This window comes from Suricata suricatta, chromosome 11 (assembly GCF_006229205.1).
Source record: "Suricata suricatta isolate VVHF042 chromosome 11, meerkat_22Aug2017_6uvM2_HiC, whole genome shotgun sequence".
Classification (NCBI taxonomy): domain Eukaryota; kingdom Metazoa; phylum Chordata; class Mammalia; order Carnivora; family Herpestidae; genus Suricata; species Suricata suricatta.
Window position 1 is genome coordinate 16178696 of NC_043710.1, and position 20000 is coordinate 16198695.

At 50.5% G+C, this 20000-nt stretch overlaps 1 protein-coding gene across 1 annotated transcript; it reads right to left on the bottom strand.

The window, feature by feature from the left end:
* Nucleotides 1–2821: 2821 nt before the first annotated feature.
* On the bottom strand, nt 2822–19549 carry F2 (coagulation factor II, thrombin). Its single transcript, XM_029957060.1, has 14 exons — nt 19444–19549; nt 18906–19069; nt 18168–18192; nt 17879–17929; nt 16395–16500; nt 16157–16293; nt 15042–15353; nt 14649–14774; nt 14435–14561; nt 13692–13859; nt 13028–13201; nt 12634–12815; nt 3233–3303; nt 2822–3081 (listed from the first exon to the last, which is right to left on the bottom strand). Exons 1-14 carry the CDS (start codon nt 19520–19522, stop codon nt 2938–2940), a joined length of 1866 nt encoding a protein of 621 aa, XP_029812920.1. The 5' UTR covers nt 19523–19549; the 3' UTR covers nt 2822–2937.
* Nucleotides 19550–20000: the final 451 nt, after the last annotated feature.

The window sequence follows — 20000 nt, forward strand, 5'->3', positions numbered from 1 at the left end:
CGCACACAGACCGGCCGGCGGGGCCACCGCGCGGGGCCGGGAGGGGCCGCCGCGGGCGCGTCTCTGTACATACGCTGCTTCTCCGCCAGCGCCGCCTCTAGGAGACTGTCCGTGTCGTAGTTTAGTGTACAGACTTGTAAACAGCTGCCCTCCCTCCGCTCCGACTAGTCCCCGTCGCCTTGGTCTTTTATTTTTAACTGCTCATTTGTAAAGTCGTCCTGATCTTTCCTAGCTTTTAACTATTAGAAACTCTTTAATAGTTTTTTCTTTGAGTTTGTGAGTTCTTCTCCCTGTAGCCCTGAAGGGTCACTGTATTCTGTATGAATGCATGGCATGATACAACTAATTTAAGAGTCTTTTATAAATAAAGTTTGCATTAACTAGAACTGTCTCCCACGATGCTCTGAATCGGGGCAGGTCTCTCTGTCACCTGCTCTTGGGCCCGGCCGGCCGGCAGCCAGAGAAGGGTTCGGAAGGACTGCTCCCGGAGCACCCTCACTCGGGCTTCTGCCCCTGTGGGGGGAGCAGCAGTGCACCGCCCCTGCTCTCCCCCCGCAGCTCCCAGGAGAGCAGAGGAGGCCCTTCCTTCCCCATTTTGAGGTCCTGGCCGTGACTTCCCTCCCGCCAGCACTGTGGTTCCAAGGACTCTCGGGCTTCCTGCCACTTCGCACAAGAGAAGGTTGAGCCTCGGTGCTGCTCACGCAGGGACTGGATTGGGGGGCATCTGACCCGAGGAGGACCGGTGCCCAGGAGCTTCCTGCCTGGCTTCTGGCCGAGTCTAAACCCACAGCGGCTTCGCAGCCTGAGGGCCAGAAAGTGAACAGAGGAGTCTCCTCTGGGATAAATTCCCCAGGGCCTCCCTCCACAGTCAGAAAAAAAACCCTTCAGGACCAAGGGGCTCTGGGTTCACCCGGGCAACTTCCCGGGCAGCCAGGGGGGTCAAGGAACATTTTTCTGGACTACCTTCTACTCCGCTGGTGCTCAAGAAATGAAAGGCTGACAGAAAGTCGCTTCTAGCTGTGGTTCTCAGGTGGCCCCTGTGCTCCCCCGGGGGGCGGGAGCGTGGGAGGGGCGGTCCCTGGAAGGAAGATGGAGGCGTTAGTTCACCGCTGCGCTAGGACCTCGCATTTGGGAAGAGTCGCTGTGCTTGGGTCAGTGATTTGTATGCGGCTCAGGTGCTGAAGGGAGGCAGTCTTGAGAACGTGTGCCCTTGTTTCAGAAGTAGAGTTGGGATATTCTAATCCTTAATCCGTTTCCCCAATCTGGTTAAAAGCTCTGGCTGGGGGCGCTGGGTGCCTCAGTCAGTTAAGCGTCTGACCTCGGTTCAGGTCACGATCTGGCAGTTTGTGAGTTCGAGCCCTACATCAGGCTCTGTACTGACAGCTCAGAGCTGGGAGCCTGCTTGGGACTCCGTCTCCCTCGCTCTCTGCCCCTCCCTGTCTCTCAAAAATGAATAAACATTAAAAAATAAATTTTAATAAAGCTCTGGGCTGCCAAGGTCCTGCAAACTCACTGAAGTCCCTTCCCGCTCTAAACCAAGTAGTTTAGAGATCTTAGTTGGAAGATTCTAGGCCACAAATGGTGACCATGGTGGCGTCCCTGCTCTTCCCCCAGCGAGCTCTGGGATGAGACGTCACAGCACAGTCCTCCAGAAAGTTACCTAGTGATCAGTTCACACCAGCCGACTCCGTGTCCCACCTGTCGTAGCTGTGGTGCCTCGCTCCCGGGCCACAGGCGCATGTGACAGGAGTGGCGGAAGGCCGCAGTGCAGCGGGAGACGTGGTGGAGCCGTGCTCCATCCAGACCAGTGACCTCTGCCAGGAGCAAGCTTCCAGAATGTGCTGCGATGCTTAGGACTTCTACATTTGTCCAAAGCCTTTATGAATCTACTTAGGCACCCTCTACGTCCCGTTTACCACAGAGAAACAAACTGCTCAGGTCTGAGAACTACTACGTGTGTAGAAATTCCAGGAAGCAACAACCCCACCAACGCGCTATTTGCAGGGGCCGGAGGCGCGGGGCGGGGATGGTAAGTGGCAGAACAACTTTGATCACGCCAGGCAGGAGTGAGCATCCGGGCAGCAGTGATTTATGGACAGCCTATCAGGCACTGGGCACTTTGCTGAGTACACGACGCACATTACCTAAATCACTCCTCAAAGCCTACTGAGGTAAGGACTGGTCCTACATCTCCTCTGTAAGGAGGCAGGTCATGGAGTCCAGTGTCTTGTCCATGGCCCTCCCTTTCCTGTCCCAGAATACTGGACCCAGGCCGTCTGACGCGGGGGCCCACACTCCTAACCACCATACCCCACAAGACTCTCAGATGAAGGCGCTACAAATATTGAGCCTGTTCGGGACACTAATCTGATGTCAGTTTAATGACATGCAGAGGGATGTAGGGACTTAACAAGGAAAATGAGGGGTAAAGAGAAAGGCGTGCCTACTCACCCCTCCTCGCTCGGCCTTCCTCCTGCCTCTCCTCTGGTCCTGGGGCAAGCGCTGTACCGCCCTGACCGCAGAGCAGCTGAAAGCACAGGCTCTGGTGTCTTCTGTGCTCCAAGTCCAACTCTGGCCCTTCTTACTGTGTGACCTTGGGCAAGACGCTCCTCCTAGTTGATTTCCTCCCCCGCCTCTAACAAGCACAAAATGAGATCACCCACGAAGCAACGTTTTCAGTGCTCCTACACTCAGGCTGCCAACCCCCCCCCCCGTCACCTGGCCCCCCCATTCCAGGACTGGGGAGCAGCCTAAGTCCTGCTCATCCAGTCGGACCAGCTCTTCCCGAGCTGCCCTCGAACAGCACTGGGAGCACCGAGGCTTGTTGGCAGGCACTTTTTATTGAGAACTATAGTTTCAGGGGCAAAGCACAAAAATAATTCCGCCGACTTGGCTCCTGTGACTTTGCAGTGAGGAGCCTAGAAGGTGAGCGGCCCCCTAACTTGCAGACTGATCAATGACCTTCCGTATCCACTTCTTCATGCGGAACACGTGTGTGTAGAAGCCGTATTTTCCATCCCTGTCACAGCCTTCACCCCATGACACGATGCCCATTTGATACCAGCGGTTGTTAAAAGGGCTCTGAGGAAGAAACACGGGGGTTCCAAGAGGGTCAGGTCCAAGGCCGTGGCAGTATTACCGTCAGGCAACTCCTTCTGAAAAGCGGTCCTTACCCGCCTGCTGCACCCTCAGAAGACCCGCCCACCAGCCTCTGGCTGCTAGTGACACTCACCTTCATGACGAAGGGTCCCCCGCTGTCCCCTTCACAAGCATCCCCTCGCTTCCCTTCACTGGGCTTGAAACCTTGAGAAAGAACAGCAGAGCTCAGGTGCAGAGCGCATGCTCTCTCCACTCCCCTGGAAGAGACAACTGGCCAGTGTCCCCTTGACCTTTTGTGGTCCTCGACTCCTCACTCCTCACCCACACTCGCCCTTTGTCACAGTTCTGTCCCCAGCACACATCCCAGCCAGCCACTTCTCACCGCCTCCACCCCTGCTCACAGCACTGGGTCTCTCCCCCGAACTAGTTTCCTGGCTCTCGCTCTCACAGACAGACAGACAGACAGACACATACACACATACACATACACACACACACACACACACACACACACACACATACCCCAAGATCATCACCAGATTACAGAGAACACCCAAACTTCAATTTAATATATTTAGTGGGCATCTAATTTTAACACTTACATGAAGAGGAGAATGTAAATATCTACTAGATAAAACAGGTGGGTATCATTGAATTGGAACCTTGTAAATGACCCCAAAACTACACAATGAACGGATTACAACGGAAGAGAGCCATACCAAGATACTAGGGAAACAAACAAAATAAGAAAAAAAAGCACCTTGACTAATAAAAATTCTCCCCCCCAAAAAAGAAACAGGAAAACTGTAACTGAATGAAATTTCCTCAAGCAAATGTGTAGGATGTAACAAAACACCTTGAATCAGACATCCAAAAATTTAACATAAATGGACAAATAAATAGGAAGAAACACAAAGAAAAGGTGCTGAAATGGAACTCAGCCCAAAGAAGAAATTGGAGTCCCTTAAAAGAAAAATAAGACCATGGAACAAAACTAAGATTTATTATATAATCCAAGAAAACTTCACAGAAATAAAATAAGATTAAAGGTATCCGTTGAAAGGATCCACACAGAGTAGCTGGCAAAAATGACCTGAAACACCCGGCTTTGAGACAGATCCCAATAAAGCTTCAAAGATGAGGGGAAACACCCTCAACGCCTCCAAGCACAAAAGACCAAATACCTCACAGGTTCCAAAGAATTACACCAGCATCACATTTTCAAAAACAACATACAAAGTAAGCAACAACAAAGCTAAACTTCTTTTAAAAATTCAAGGAAGGAAAATGTAAGCCACGGGTTTTATATGCAGCCCATCAGAGCCTCGGGTGTCAAGACTACAGAAAAACAATTGCAAACACAAACTCAGGAAATTCTACCCATAACTGTTGTTGAGGAACCTGTTTCATCCAAGAAATGATGCTTCAGCAAAGGGACTGATTAGCTGTTCTGACAAGTAGGAAAAATGCAGCTGAAAATATCCAAGATCCTGAAAGCAAAAAGTAAACTAAGCTCGCTGACTGTTGTATAGCCAACAGGTGGGAGTTAAAAATTAATAGGTCATATAAGAAAAGAAGGAACAAAGGGCATTTCGAAAAGGTAGAAGCCCAAAGATAATCATTAGAACAAAAATGCAAAGGGGCACCTGAGTGGCTCAGTCTATTAAGTGTCCGACTTCGGCTCAGGTCATGATCTCACAGTTGGTGGGTTCGAGCCCGTGTCACGCTCTGTGCTGGAGGCTGCTTCGGATTCTGGGTCTCCCTCTCTCTCTCTCTGACCCTCCCCTGCTCACTCTCTCTCTCAAAAATAAATAAAACATTAAAAAAAAGAACAAAAATGCAAACCTTTGGAAATATATAAATTTAAAAACAGAAAAATCACATAGAAAAAAACACAGCAAGTGAAATACATGTAATAATCACAAAATATGAATGAATACAAATTCAATCATATCAATAAATGTGAATGGGCTTAACTCACTTAAGAAAGAAAAAAAATGTTTTAAACCTTTTTTTTTTTAAGTTTATTTATTTTGAGAGAGAGAGGGCAGAAAGAGAAAGGGAGAGAGAATCACAAGCAGGCTCCATGATCTATGCAGAGCCCAACGTGGGGCGCAACCTCACAGTGGTGAGACCATGACCAAAATAAAGTCAGACATTTAACTGACTGAGCCAACCAGGTGCCCCCCCAAAATAATTTTTAATTTGACTCAAAGACCTAACTATGCTAGCTATAAGAGACAAAACAAAGTGATTCATAGAGGCTAAAATTGAAGGGAAGGACAAAGGTATGTCAAATGAATGGAAACGAAAAATGAGGCAGAAACAGTGATTCTGAAATTGAAAATATAAGGAAGTATACTTAATGCTAAAAGCCACAATTCACAATGAATAAATAACAGTTATGACTATCTGTACTAAACAGCACCGCAACCACATTTATAAAGAGACTATAAGCAATGCAAGGAGACAGACAGAAATACATTAATAGAATTTAACCCAAACTCAGTATAAGACAGATCAAGTGAACTGAATATAAATAAGGATATAATGGCCTAAATAAGAGGGTGCCTGGCTGGCTTAGTAAAGTGTGTGTCTCTTGATCTTGGGGTTGTGAGTTCGAGCCCCACATTGGGTGTAGAAAGCACCTTAAAATGTAGGGGCACCTCAGTGGCTCAGTCAGTTGAGGGACCAACTTCAGCTCAGGTCATGATCTTGCAGTTTGTGAGTTCAAGCCCTGTGTCAGGCTCTGTGCTGACAGCTTGGAGCCTGGAACCTGCTTCAAATTCTGTGTTTCTCTCTCTCTGCCCCTCCCCTGCTTGCACTATCTCTCTCTCTCAAAAATAAACATTAAAAAAAAAATTTTAACACATTAAACAGGGGCTCCTGGGTGGCTCAGCCACTTAATCAGCCAGCTCTTGATTTTGGCTCAGGTCATGATCTCAGGGTTCATGAGATCAAGCCCCACAACGGGGTCTGCGCTGACAGTGCAGAGCCTGCTTGAGATTTTCTTCTTCCCTCTGCCCCTCTCCTGCCCGCATACCCTCTCTCTCAAAAACAAACAAACAAACAAAACATTTTTTAAAACTATTAACTCTTGGGCAAAAGAAGGATACAAACTGAAATTACAGAATTTTTTAATGTTTATTTACTTCTGAGAGAGAAAGAGAGCACAAGCTGGGGAGGGACACAGAAAGAGAGGGAGACACCGAATCTGAAGCAGGCTCCACACTCTGAGCTGTCAGTGCAGAACCCAATGTGGGGATGAAAGTCACAAACTGTGAGATCAAGACCTGACCCAAAGTCAGCCACTTAACCAACTGAGCCACCCAGGTGTCCCTGAAATTACAGAATTTTAAAAAAATAATAATGAAAACAGTATGTAGTATTTTCTTTGAATAGAGGAAAATGCATAGCCCTACTTAGTAAAAATTTAAAAACAAAAATAAATTAGCCAAATTGTCAGCTCAAAAAGCTAGAAAGAGAACAGCTAAGTAAACCAAAAGAAAGCATACGGAAGAAAAGCTTTTTTTAAGATAAAAGCATAAATGGAGCACCTTGGGGTGCCTGGGTGGCTCAGTCAGTTGAGCGGCCAACTTCAGCTCAGGTCATGATCTCACAGTTCATGGGTTCAAGCCCTGCGTCAGGCTCTGTGCTGACAGCTCAGAGCCTGGAGCCTGCTTCAGATTCAGTGTCTCCCTCTCTCTGCTCCTCCCCCACTCCTGCTCTGTCACTCTCTCTCAAAAATAAAAGTGTGTGTTTCTTGATCTTTAAATTTTTTTAATTTTTTAAATAAAAAAGATAAATGAGGCACCTGGGTGGCTCAGTCAGTTAAGCATCCAACTTCTCTCCCTGCCCCTCCACCCTTTCTCAAAAATTTAAAAAAAAATTAAAAATTAAAAAAAACAACATTAAAAGAATTTAATGAGGTACAGAATTGAAAACAAGAGGCCTAACTAAAAAGCCGAATTCCTAGGTATCTTTTTTGTTTTGGAACCACGAACTAGTTTACTCAAGAAAAGTAAGACTGAAAACACAAATATTAAAATGAGGGCCAAGGAGAAAACAACATGACTGCAGCGCTGTGGAAGCTACAATACAGCCCTGAGCAAACGGGCAGACATTTCTCGTCCTTGAAAAGAACAACTCAACACCAAAAAGAGGTCACTTCTCCCTAAATTATTTTATAAATTTGACACAGTCCCAACAATACCCATGAGCTCTTTTTCTTTTTAATGGAGCTAGACAAGCTGATACCAAAGTTCATATGGAAAAACAAACATGCAAGAATTTCCAGGAAAACACCGGAAAAGAAAACCTTCAGGGGACAACAAACCCTACCGGATATTAGAACACACTCCAAAGTCTCTGTAATTAACACAAGACAGTGCTTTAATAGAACAGACAACAGACCAGGGGAACCAAATAGAATATCTTTGAATAGAAACAGACGTGAGTACAAATAGAGCCTAGTATGTGAGAAATGTGACCTCTCAAGTCACCGGGGCAGAGGCGCCTGGCTGGCTCAGCTGGTAGAGTTTACGACTCTTGATCCTGGGGTTGTAAGTTCAAGCCCCACACTGGGGGTAGAGCTTACTTAAAAATAAATAAAACCACTGGGCAAAGATAGAATTCTTAATAAATGGTGTGGGGACAGCTGGTTAGCCATTTGGACAAAGAGAAGTTAGATCCACGCCTCACGTCATACCCCAAGAATAAACTCCAAATGACTCAGAGGTCTAAGTGCAGAAAAATGAAAGTGAATGAAGAAGAAAGGGACAACAAATGGGCAAAAAAACGTCATGAATAATTCACCAAAATGCTATAAAAATGGTCCTCAAGCATCTGAAAAGATGTTCAGTTGCAAAATCTTGGCAACAATCTAAATGCCCCCACACAGGAAATGGTCGAATAAGCTACAGTGAATCCACAGTACACAGTGTGTACGGAGTCTGGGTGACTCAGTCCGTTAAGCATCTACTCTTGATTTCGACTCAGGTCATGATCTCATGGTTTGTGGGTTCAAACCCCGTATCAGGCTCTGTGCTGACAGTATAGAGCCTGCTGGGGATTCTCTCTTACTCTGTCCCTGCCCCTCTCCTGCTCTCTCTCTCAAAATGAACAAACAAACTTTAAAAAAATTTTTAATAAATTAAATAGGGGTGCTTGGGTGGCTCAGTTGGTTAGGTATCCAACTCTTGATTTTGGATCCGGTCATATTTCATGGTTCATGGGTTCGAGCCCCACATCACCTGGAGCCTGCTTTGGAGACCGTGTCTCCCTCTCCCTCCACCCCTCCCTTGCTCACGCTCTGCCTCTCTCTCAAAAAATAAACAGCAAAAACAAAAAAAAATTTAAATAAAGTTTTTGTAGCGCGGCACCTGGGTGGCTCAGTCAGTTAAGCGTCCGGCTTCGGCTCAGGTCATGATCTCACGGTTCGTGGGTTCAAGCCCTGCGTTGGGCTCTGTGCTGAAAGCTAGCTCAGAGCCTGGAGCCTTCTTCAGATTCAGTACCTCTCTCTCTCTCTCTGACCCTCCCCTGCTCGTGCTCTCTCGGTCTCTCAAAAATAAATAAAAAACATAAAAAATAAAATAAAGTTTTTGTAGAAAGTGAAAAAAGCAAAATACGAAAGAATATCCATAGATTGCTGCTGTGTGTGTGTAAAAAGGGGGAAAGGAAAGGGGTGCCTGGGTGGCCCAGTCGGTTAAGTGTCCAACTTTGGCTCAGGTCATGATCTCATGGTTCGTGGGTTCAAGCCCTGCGTCGTCAGGCTCTGTGCTGACTGCTCAGAGCTTGGAGCCTGCTTCAGATTCTGTGTGTGTGTCTCTCTATCCCTCCCCTGTTCATACTCTGTGTGTGTGTGTGTGTGTGTGTGTCTCTCTCTCTCTCTCTCTCAAAAATGAATAAACATTTTTTTAAATTTTAATTAAAGCAGAAGGGGGGAATAAAATGTGTCTACTCATTTGTGCTAAAAGAAACGCCGGAAGATAAAAACACAAACTACCTCAATGGGGTGACCGCAGAGCCTAGACGGAAATGGAGCGGGAAGGATAAGGGGTAGAAGGAGAGACGGGAAAGGGGTGTGTCACTGGCTGAGTTTCAGAAGCTTGTTAATACTCCAAAAATAAATAAAAACAACAAAGATGGGATCCAGCGAAGTTGAATACAATTAGAAACAACCGACCCTAACTGTGTTTTAAATAAATAGCACAGAGAAGGGAAGAAAAAACTAACCCACATTACTTGAGAGAGCGAGCATGAACATGGGGAGAGGGTCAAAGCGGGAGAGACAGAGAATCCCAAGCAGGTTCCGTGCTCTCTGTGAAGAGCCCAGTGCAGGGCTCGATCCCACAAACTGTGAGATTTTGACCCAAGCCAAAAATCAAGAGTCCAACGTTCAACTGACTGAACCACCCAGGCGCCTCCCAAGTTACTTTTGTTAAATTTTTTTAATGTTTTATTTATTTTTGAGACAGAGAGATTCAGAGCATGAGCAGGGAGGGGCAGAGAGAGAGGGAGACACAGAATCGGAAGCAGGCTCCAGGCTCTGAGCACAGAGCCCGACACGGGGCTCGAACCCACGAAGGTGAGATCATGACCTGAGCCGAAATCGGAGGCTTAACTGAATGAGCCACCCAGGTGCCCCCCAAGTTACTTTTGAACACAGCATTTCAACTATGTATCCAGAGGCTAAAGACACTGTGAAGAAATGCTGATCTCTGGTTAGTAGGATCGTTTTTCACTGTGAGATGGATGGGGGGTTCTGAAACACTGTCTCCTAGTACTGATCAAATAAGTTAATGCGAATATATTATATTATGAATAACAGGAGCCAAATTTCCCATTGTCAACAGAAAGTACAAATACGGAAAGGGCGAGGCTAAAATTAACCTGCTGGATTTCAGTGGGAGGGTTCAGAGAGAGACACTGAGAGATGATAGACAGAAAACGCAGTCTAGGGGTTGGTGTACACACAATACACATGGTTTCTAAGTCTAGGGGTTGGTGTACACACAATACACACGGTTTCTAAGTCTAGGGGTTGGTGTACACACAATACACACGGTTTCTAGATCTGAGAGGACGTGTGGTAGGGACCCCTCCCTAGGGAGAGAGAAAAAGAGGAGAGAAGACTTCAAGGTCACCTGGATGTACGGCCAGGTGCCTACAGTTCCCATGACCTTGCAGACTGAGACAACTCAATTAGACTTCACGTTTATGTGTGTTACCATAATGGGAGGCAAATAAATAGAAAACGTATTTTTTTAAAAACTATGCCACGTGATGTGGGCGCTCAGCTCTTTGGGGACGAAGCCAACTGAGCGGTGCCGGCACGAACAAAAGTTGCTTCCTGGAAAGAGCAGCTCAGCATCTCGACTCTCTGTGCGAATACCCTGCAACGGGCGCAGAAGCGACGACACCCCTGCAGGAACGTGCACACCCAGCGCATTGTTCTAAACGCTGTTCTCCTCCAGAAAGAAAGTGGGCTGGGCCGGGAACATCTTGCTGTGGCAGTGGCAGAAAGTACTCAGGAATGACAGGGACAGCAAAAGTCACAGAAGCCAGGCTGAAGGGACTCCCACTGGCCAAACCTGACTCATGTGAAAATCAAAATAAATGATAGTAGCAAACTATAACCCTTAGAATAAAGACCCAAGTGGGGCACCTGGGTGGCTCAGTCGGTTAAGCGTCTGACTTTGGCTCAGGTCATGATCTCACAGTTCGTGCGTTCGAGCCCCTCATTGGGTTCCGTGCTGACAGCTCAGAGCCTGGAACCTGCTTCAGATCCTGTCTCTCTCCCTCTCTCTGCCCCTCCCTCACTCATGCTCTGTCTCTGTTTCTCAATAATAAATAAGTGTTAACAAAAAATAAAAAAGAATAAAGGCCCAGCAGTCCACACGGATTGAATGACAGAAAGGAGAGGGCTTCCTTACAATGAAATGGTAATAAACGTAGACGGAATGACAGAATTAGGAAATCACCATGAGGCAGCCCCCCAGGGTTGGAAGGATGGTTGAGGAGAAGCAGGAAGCACAGTGTCAACGTTTCTTCCCACAAGACAGTTATAAACAGAACCTCAGGCTGAGAAACGGGCGCGTGCAGACACCACCTTAACCAAGGAGTCCGAGTTAATCTCACCAGTTACAGGACAAACTGACATCGCGTGCCTGCTAACGGAGTGCACATGGCTTCGGCGGGTTCTGATCTCCAGGAAATCCAAACCTTAGACTCCCTGAACTGGGAGCCACGCTAAGATGCACTGGGCTGTGCTCACCAAATACGTCCAAGGCGTGGAAGACAAAGATTGACAGCTAAAGACGTGTGTGATCCTGGATTGGATCCAGATGAGAAAAACATTCCCCCCCTTTGCTTTTGAAGACGCCTAGTAAGTAGACCACCCGGAAAACACTTGAATAAAGTGTACGGACTAGATGATGGTATTATATCATTATTAATTTCCTGATTTTAACAACGGTACTTGTCCTGTAAAAGAACATCCTTGTTTTTTGGATCTACTCAAGTATATGTATAATTTGCTCTCAGTGTGTGTATGTTGTTTATATGTCTATAAATATACACCCAAAGTGGAGGGACAAAATCTGGATGACAGTATACAGGAATTCTTTGTATCATTTTTGTGACTCTTCTGTGAGTCTGAAATTACATTAAAAAACTTTAAGTAAGCTCTGTGCCCAATGTGGGGCTTGAGTCCCATGCTCCACCAACTAAGCCTGCCAATCACTTTAAACTAAAAACGTGTAATTAAGTTAGACCATCTATTCACCAGTCCCCAGTCCTCCAAAACTTCCTATCTCAATAAAAGCCAAAGTCCTTCAAGGCCCTAAAACAAGTGCCCATCTCTGCCTGCCACCCTCCCTCCCCTCATCTACTGCTGCCCTGCCGTGTGTCCTGTACTCCGGTCACACCGGACGCCCTGCCGTTCCTCAGACACACTAAGCACACTCCCACCCCAGGACCTTTGCACCTGCTCTCCCCTCACCCTGGAGTGCCCTTTCCGTAGACTGGCTCCCTTCTTCACTTCTTCGAGTCTCTTCTCAGACCTTCCCCAGCCTTGACCAATCACTCTAGTTAGCCTGCCCTGTCCCCATCTCTCTCTGCCTTACTCTGCTTCATTTCCTTTCCTAGCAAGGAATGCTATTCTCCATCTGTTTACGGACACTCTCTCCTCGGAAGGGAGCTCTCTGAGGACATAGGCATCGTGCTTGGGTCTTTGGTGGCCTCATGCTGCTATGTGCACAGACTCACGTCTGTCAACAACTTAACCAGTGACTAGCACTACGCCTAGTACTTTAAATAGTATATATTTAATACACTCTCTCATCTAACCCTCACACAACCTCACAGGACAGACTTTCACTTCCATTTTACAGAAAGCGAGCCTCCGAGAGGTGAAGCAACTCTGCCCATAGCCATGTGGCTTATAAATGACAGGATCCAGGATTGGAATAGGCCTGCGCCCTTCATGTGTCTCGGCCCCCCACCCTGAGGCCCAGAAGCGCCCGGGGCACTTGCCAGCACAGAACATGTTGTCGGTGATGCGGATCCGGGTGGACGCCCTGCAGACCGGCTGCTCCACAAGCGGCAAGTTCACCACCTGGAGGACGCTGGGCTGCACCTCATTAACGCTGGCTGTCCATGTCTCCCTCAGGTTGCCCCAGCCTGTCACCCGCCCTTTGTATCCAGTCTGGAACAATCTTTGGAAAAGAGAAGGACCTCGTGAAAACTGACCCCTCCAGGAGCCCCCTGGCCACAATACTGTCCCTTGGAGACCTGAATCTAAAACACAGGTGCAAAAAGAACTGGGTTTACTCCGAGCCCCCGAGGCCCGGAAGGGGAAGGAACCTCTGCAAGGCTGCAGTGTCCCCGCAGCCCAGAACCCAGCCCAGGGTGCCCCCCAGAGCCCCACCTGACCACTGTGTTCTTGTCAGGCAGGCACACGGGGTGGATGTGGTTGTTGAAGGTGATGGGTTTCTTGAGCTTCAGTAGGGCAATGTCACGGTCCAAGTTTTCCTTCCAGTTGTACCTGGGGTGGATGTAGATCTTTTCCAGCATGGAGATCTTTTCAATGCCTCGCTCATACCTGCGAGAACCCCAACAGGGAGACAGAGAAGCTGTAAGCCAGCAGGTGGGGGGTGGCCAGTCCCTGAGGAGGAAAACCATCTGCCCTCTGGGTCCGGGAATGAGGTCACCCTCGGGCCACCAGTGAAGTGAGAGCACAGGCTCCTGCCCCGGCAGCATCCTCCGGCCTGAAGCTGCTCAGGGCTTTGGAGTCAGAGTCCAGGAAGGTGGGGGAGGAATGCAGGCTGCAAGCTGAGGCCACATCCTGGTGCCCAGAGGGGAGCGGGGGACTGGCCAGGATTTCATTCTCTGCAAAGCCTTAGTTTCTCTGTCCCCAGCTCCAAACCTCAGTTGAGACATGGCCAAATGGACTTTACAGCAGAGACTGCTGGGTTTTCTACTGTGGGACATGCACAGACATATCCCACATGCCCCAGAGCCACCAGAGCCTTTCACGGTCACCCTGGAGGACTCTGACCCCTGCCAGGCATCCATGGGCCCCCATTCTGTACCTGGTGCGGGAGTGCTTGCCAATGCGCACCAGGAGTTCATTCTCAGTGAAGTTCTTGTCCCAAGGCGGGTACAGGAGACAGTGGGCAGCAGTGAGGACCCAGCGGTCACTAATGAGGCTGGCCCCACACAGCAGTTCCTGGGGACTCTTCCGGAAAAGCATCACCTGCCTGGGTGGGGGAGTGGACAGTCTTAGGAGCTGGGGGGCTGCTTCTCCACCTGCCCTAACGTAGAAAGTCCCAGGTTTCAGAACTAACTGGACAGGGAGGGGCTCCTGGGTGGCTCAGTCCACTGACAGCTCAGAGCCTGGAACCTGCTTCAGATTTTGTGTCTCCCTCTCTCTCTGCACCCCTCCCCCCAACTCATACTCCGTCTTCCACTGTCTCAAAAACAAACAAACAAAAGAATGGACAAAGCTGATTGCTAGGCCCAGAACCCGGCTTGGCCTTGTTGCCCTTGAAAACGAGCCTCCACATGACACCAAGCGGCTGCCTCCTGCTATCTGCCCCTCTCCCCACCTTCTGCAGGCCCAGGATTTGCACAGCCCTGGCATAGCTCTGGGGTCAGAGAAACTGACTCAAGTAGGCGGAGCCCTTAAGCTCTCTGGGCCTCAGCTTCACTCTCTGCATGTAACAAGGAATACTCTCAATCTCAAAGGAGTGCCAGCTATCCTGAGCTGGGAAGCCCAGGCCTGTGCAAGAAGGGCGCTCCGGTGGGGGTTCCCCTGGGTGTCCCCACGACGCACCAGGGTGCGATGCCAATCTCTGCGTCCCAACCCTCCACGATGCGCCCGTCGATGTAGGAATCCATAAGCTCCTTTTCTGTTTTGTCCTTCACCGACTTCTTCTCGAACAGAGGCCGCAGCCCACAGTCTGCACGGCAAGCCGGGTGTGAGGAACCGAGCTGTGCCCCCCGAGCCCCCTGCCGCCCCCGCCTCCAGCCCGCCGCCCCCGCCTCACCTGCCTCCCCGGCGCCGAAGGTCTTCTCATTAAAGACGGTCTGGAACTCCTCGTCTGCGTTTCGTCCCTCGATGTGCGCGTCCGGCTCCTCGGTCTGCCTGTCGCCCACGTCCTCCAACTGCTCCTCTGCGGAGAGCAGGCGCGGCTGGGGCCGGGCCGGGCCAGCCTGCGCGCAGCCCCCCTCGCCTCCGCAAACCCCCCAGGCGACCTCGGAGGCCTTTGGGCGAGGGGTTGAGAGCAGCGCACCGCGGCTTCGGGACCCCGGCGTGGGGCCTGAGCAGGTTCAGCTGCGCGTGGAGCCAGGCCCGCCCCGCCGCCCGAGAAGGTGCTGCAGCGGACCGCGCCCCCTAGCGGCGGGGCAGCCCCCAGCCTCAGGCCCCCGCCCCGCCTCACCGCAGTAGTCCAGGTGGCAGTACTCCACACCAGGCTCCCCCGACACGTAACACCACGCGCCCTCCTCATCCCCGTCCGGGTTGCGGCAAAAGTTTCCCTCCAGCGGCACCAAAGGGTTGAAGTCCTGGTTCTTGCTCAGGGCCTTGGCCTGACTGCTGTCCCAGGCCAGGCAGGGGGACCCATATGTGGTCACTGCCAGGCGACCGCGGTAGTACCGGCCACGCTCAGGGATGCAGGAGTCCGATGCAGATGGCTGATTCACCACGGAGTTTCTGGAGCGTGGGGTCTGCTCTACAGTGAAGCCCCCCTGGCCTGGTGGGTGGAGAAGCAGGGGAGCAGGGTGGGTGGAAGGACAGTGCAGCCAGATGGCTAGGGTTTGACCCCCACCCCCACTCCCACCCCCCGCCTTGCAACCTCCTTCCTGTGTGATCCCAGGTAACTTGACCTCTCTGAGCTTCACTTTGCTTGTCTATAAAAGGGGTGACTAATTCCATTCTTGCAGGGTCGTTGAGAGATTTAAACAAAATACTTACTGTGTCTGGTGCAACATGAAACAAATAGCAACTAGGTTTCACCTCCTGGGCTCTCTGTAACCTATTGGTAGTGACTGCCTGGGGTATTTAAAGAAGGATTCTATTTTTATGAAGGCACAGCAGGAAAAGTAGCTGAGATGAGTGCGGATGCCTGCGAAGCGGGGGCAGGGGGAGGCTTGTATATGGGAGCTGCTTTTGTCACCAGGTGGAGAACTACATCTTTGCCTATAAAATCACAGGACAAGGGATGTGGAGCCAGGCAGGGGTAAAGAATCAGTGCCAGCAATCAGTCCACCGTTGTCTTTCATGCATTCCTGTTGTAACTTGCTCTAAGTCCCAGGATCAAGTATTGGGTCCAACAGGAATGAGCCACAGCCTGGGTCATAAGGAAGCAAAGACTGGGGAGGCAGGGGAGGTCAGCTCTCTCTGATCTCCTGACTTCACTGACCCACAGCCCCAAATATGTTATAAATATCTAACCCATGCCTGAGGGGAGCCAGGTTCTCACTTCCCGTCCCAGGCTGCCAGGCCCTATGAAGACCCCTGAGCCTTGACCATGGCCACCTACTCATCCCAGCTCACCACAGACGGGGATGCTGCACTCTTCCCTCCGCACGGTGGGGTCTGTAGTATAGCACCAGGGCCCGCTGGTGCTGCTATCTGGGTTGCGGCAGAAATTCTCCCGCAGGTCAGCCCCAGGATGGGTGGTAGAGTTGATTCTGGAATAGGGAATCGCTCAGCGGAGGCCGTGCCCCCCTGTCCAATGTCTCCCAGCCCCATATGCTCAGCCCGCTGGCCAACAGGTCTGCCCATCACTCACTCAGGCTTATGAGGGTAGCGGCTCCTCCACAGCTGGCACTCGATGCCTGACCGGGTGACGTTCACGGTCCCTCGGTAATTCATACCCAGGCCTTCAGCACAGTTACCTGCAGAGACCCCAGCCCAGGTCTCTTACCCTGAAGATCTGTCCCCTCTCCCACTTAGCAAAGCTCTGTCTACCTCCTACAAGCTACTTCTGCTCCATGACCATTAGCCTGCATTTCCTCGGCCACCTCCTCTGTACCGAGCAGTTCACCGATCTATTTAACAGTACTCACCTAAAATTCACTGGGTGCCCACCGTGTGACACCCATGTGACAGACACTGTGCCAGGTACTAAGGACATAGTGGTGAATAAGACATAGTCAGGGTAGGTCCCTCCCCTGTGGAGCTTATAATCAGTGGCCCCTCGTGGCCAGTAGGATGACAAAGTGAAGACGATCCTTCTAATCTGCCCCTGGTCTCCCAGTTGTCTTAGCTCCTCATGCATCAGGGCCTTTGTCCATGCTGTTCCCTTTGCCTTGGAATGCTCTTCGGCTGCGTCATCAGTGCATCCCACAAATCTAGGTGGAACTCTACGTCTTCTGGGGACCTGTCCCTGATTCTGCCAGTAAACTCAATGCTCCTTCTCCTGGCATTATCTTGCTTTTCCAGCAGTCACACTGATATTTTGTATTTTTGTTTCCCTATGAGACTGTGAGCTCCTTGGCTCTCTTAAAACCCCCAGCACTCAACATCGTGCCTGGTGCACAGCAGGGCTTAGTAAAATGTCTGTTGAATAAGTTCTTTAACAAATAAAAGGCCAGTGGTTAAAAAATTAGTGTTGTGCTGGGGTCTGTTGTTACATTACAGGCATATTCAGAATGCTGGAGGAGGAAGGATGTTCCTTGCAGGCCCAGCGAGGTGATGGCTTTGAACTAGTCCTTGAAGGATAGGGATGTTTTCAGAAAGTGGGGACAGTTGCTCCAGGGGAAGGTGATAATGAAAGCAAATGCCAGGAAGTAGAAACACCTTGGCACATACAGAGAATTGCTTGCTGTGAGAGTAGGTGGGGGTCTGGGCCCATTGGGAGAGAAGGCTGGATGGCAAGATTAAGACCAGACCTGCAAAGGTTACCAGACTAAGAAGACTGTGCTTTATTCTGGGGGCAATGAGCACCACCCAACGTCCTGAAGAATGAATGTGACATCATCTGAGCTCTGCCCTGGAAACATGGGGAAGACCAACTGGCATGCACAGAGGCATGGATAAGAAGAATGGCCTTAAATATGAATTCATTATCCATTCATTCATTTGTTCCTCCAACATTAATCATCTAATTCACTGCCAGGGACAGATCCAGGTGTAAGGATACATCCTTTACCGCAGGAACAGAAAGGCAAGATCAGATGCTAGCGGCCACCACTGCTGGGCCCCACCGGACTCCGCTCTTCGCCCAGGCTGCCTGCTCACATCCTGCCCCCCACCCGCGCATTGACTCCTCACCTTCCAGACATTCCACAAGCCTTTCTCGAGGTTTCCTCGCCAAAGCACAAGCTGGAAAAGATCCAGAAACACTTTTGGATTGGGGCGGGGACAGGATGGGCTCAAGTAAAGGGGGGTAGGATGAAATGCAAAATCAGAGAGATGGGCAGGCAAATGGAAGGAAGGAAGGAAACGGGCATGGGCGGAGGGATGGATGGTTGCATGGACCAGAAGATTCTCCAGAATAGAGCATCCTCTCACCGGGGTCCCCAGGACTTCCTTCGAGGAGCAAACCCTTCCCAGTGCTCACCTGTGTACTTGGCCCAGAATATATCCTGAAAAATAAGGGCTGGCATGAGGTTGTGGCTCATTCTGTTTTGTTTCATTTTGTCTTTTAGTATACCTTATATTTTCTCCTTAAACTTTCCTCTTTCCCTCACCCTTTCACACAGGGGCAGGCTCTGGGGAGGCTTGCGGTGGTTTCCTATTTTTGTTTCCAGAAACACAAGCCCACTAAGGAGAGGAGTATTTGAGGAGATGGGAGCCCTGCCCCGCAACCAACCAAAACCAAAAATGTTCCCATGGATGGGCTAGACTGGAGAAGGGGGATACGTGGGGCCCAGGCAGAGCCAGAGCCTCGAAGAAGGGAAAGGCTGCACTGAGCACCCAGAACCCCAAGGCCTCACCAGAGTCCCACACTCCACAGGCCACTGCCCCACAGCAGAGAAGCTGGAGCTGTGGCCAGGGCTTCTGGAGACCCCCAGTGCAGACGTGCAGACAGACATCTGATGACAGAGGAGCACCTGATGACCTGCAGCCTCACCAGGCCGCCAGACCTTGACACAGCCCAGGTGTCAGGACCTCCAAGAAAGGCTGAGGTCTCTTGTCTCTGCAACCCAGTGAAACGGGGCCCAAGAGGACATTAAGTTGCCAACAGCTAAAAAGCTGAGACATCCCCTGCTGCCTCATTTGTGGTCCCAGACCTGGGCCCAGCTGGGGGGGCCCCACCTGCCCCCCGCCCCCACCCTGCCACAGAGCCAGCCTTCACCATGGCAGGGGAAGACTCCAGGGCCTCAGAGGCCTCCTCGTAGTCGCACAGCTCCTCCACACACTCTCGCTCCAGGTTGCCCTTGCGTAGTTCCTCCAGGAAGCCACTATTGGCACGTCGGACCCTCTGGAGCAGTGATAGTGCTTGCTGAGGGGCCAGGAACACTGCAGGAGGAGGGGCATGGGACAGTGGTCTCAGCGAGCCAGGCTGTCTTGGCCACCGTGGTGGCAGGAAGCGAGCCTGGCCTGCCCCGCGGGCTTCTGAAAGGAGATGCCTGGGAGGGCAGCAGGCCCCAAAAGGCTGCTATCGGTAGCCTGCTAGCTCCCCTCCATTCACGGGACACCCCACTCCCCATACTGCAGGTGGGGAGCAGTCACTGGACACACAGACCTGAGCACCTGACCCCTTCACTAAGCCGAATGCTGCAGGCTGAGACCCACCTAGGGTTGGCCTTGTGTTCTTGGTCAAGGCAGGAGACCCTGGTCCATGGGCCCATATCCCAGGCTGCCAACCTGTCCCACCTCCAAGCCCCTCTTACCATGCTGGCTGTGCACAAGGCTACACAGGGCAGCCAGGGCCAGGCAGCCAGGCAACCACAGGCCTCGGACGTGCGCCATAGTGTGTCCGTTCCTGGGAGTCTGAGGGCTTGTCCTGACCCCTCTGGGTTAATGTTGAACTACCATGAAGAAATCAGCCAAGAGGGAGAGGTCACCAGGTCAGGGCCATGGGACTAGTGGAGAGATAGTCCACCCCTGCCATCCAGGAAGACAGGTCCTCCTAGAACCAGGGATAGATGGTCTGAGAAGAAGTACAAAAGAAAGGCCAGTGTGCCCACCATTGCCCAGCCCCTCCCACCTGGACACATGGGTCAGTTGGGACTAGCAGGCACACCAGATCTTCCTGAGGCTCCTTCTAACCCTCACACATGGTGATGGTTGCCTGAATCTCCATGAACCTCGATTTCTTCATCTGTACCAGGAGAACAAGACCAAAGGCGATTATGAATGTAACCCCCATGAAATGTACTAAGTGCTTAATAATCAGCAGGCATCAACTAGTGGGAGGTTCATGTAATCACAACACAGATGAATGAAA

Excerpts from the sequence above, each read along its gene's own strand:
- F2 (XM_029957060.1), bottom strand. The coding sequence starts at position 19,522 with ATGGCGCACGTCCGAGGCCTGTGGTTGCCTGGCTGCCTGGCCCTGGCT. Across the intron at positions 15,354-16,156 it reads GTGCAGCATCCCCGTCTGTG|GCCAGGGGGGCTTCACTGTA; the intron begins GTGAGCTGGGAT and ends TCCACCCACCAG. Across the intron at positions 14,775-15,041 it reads CTGCCACCTGGACTACTGCG|AGGAGCAGTTGGAGGACGTG; the intron begins GTGAGGCGGGGC and ends TGCTCTCCGCAG.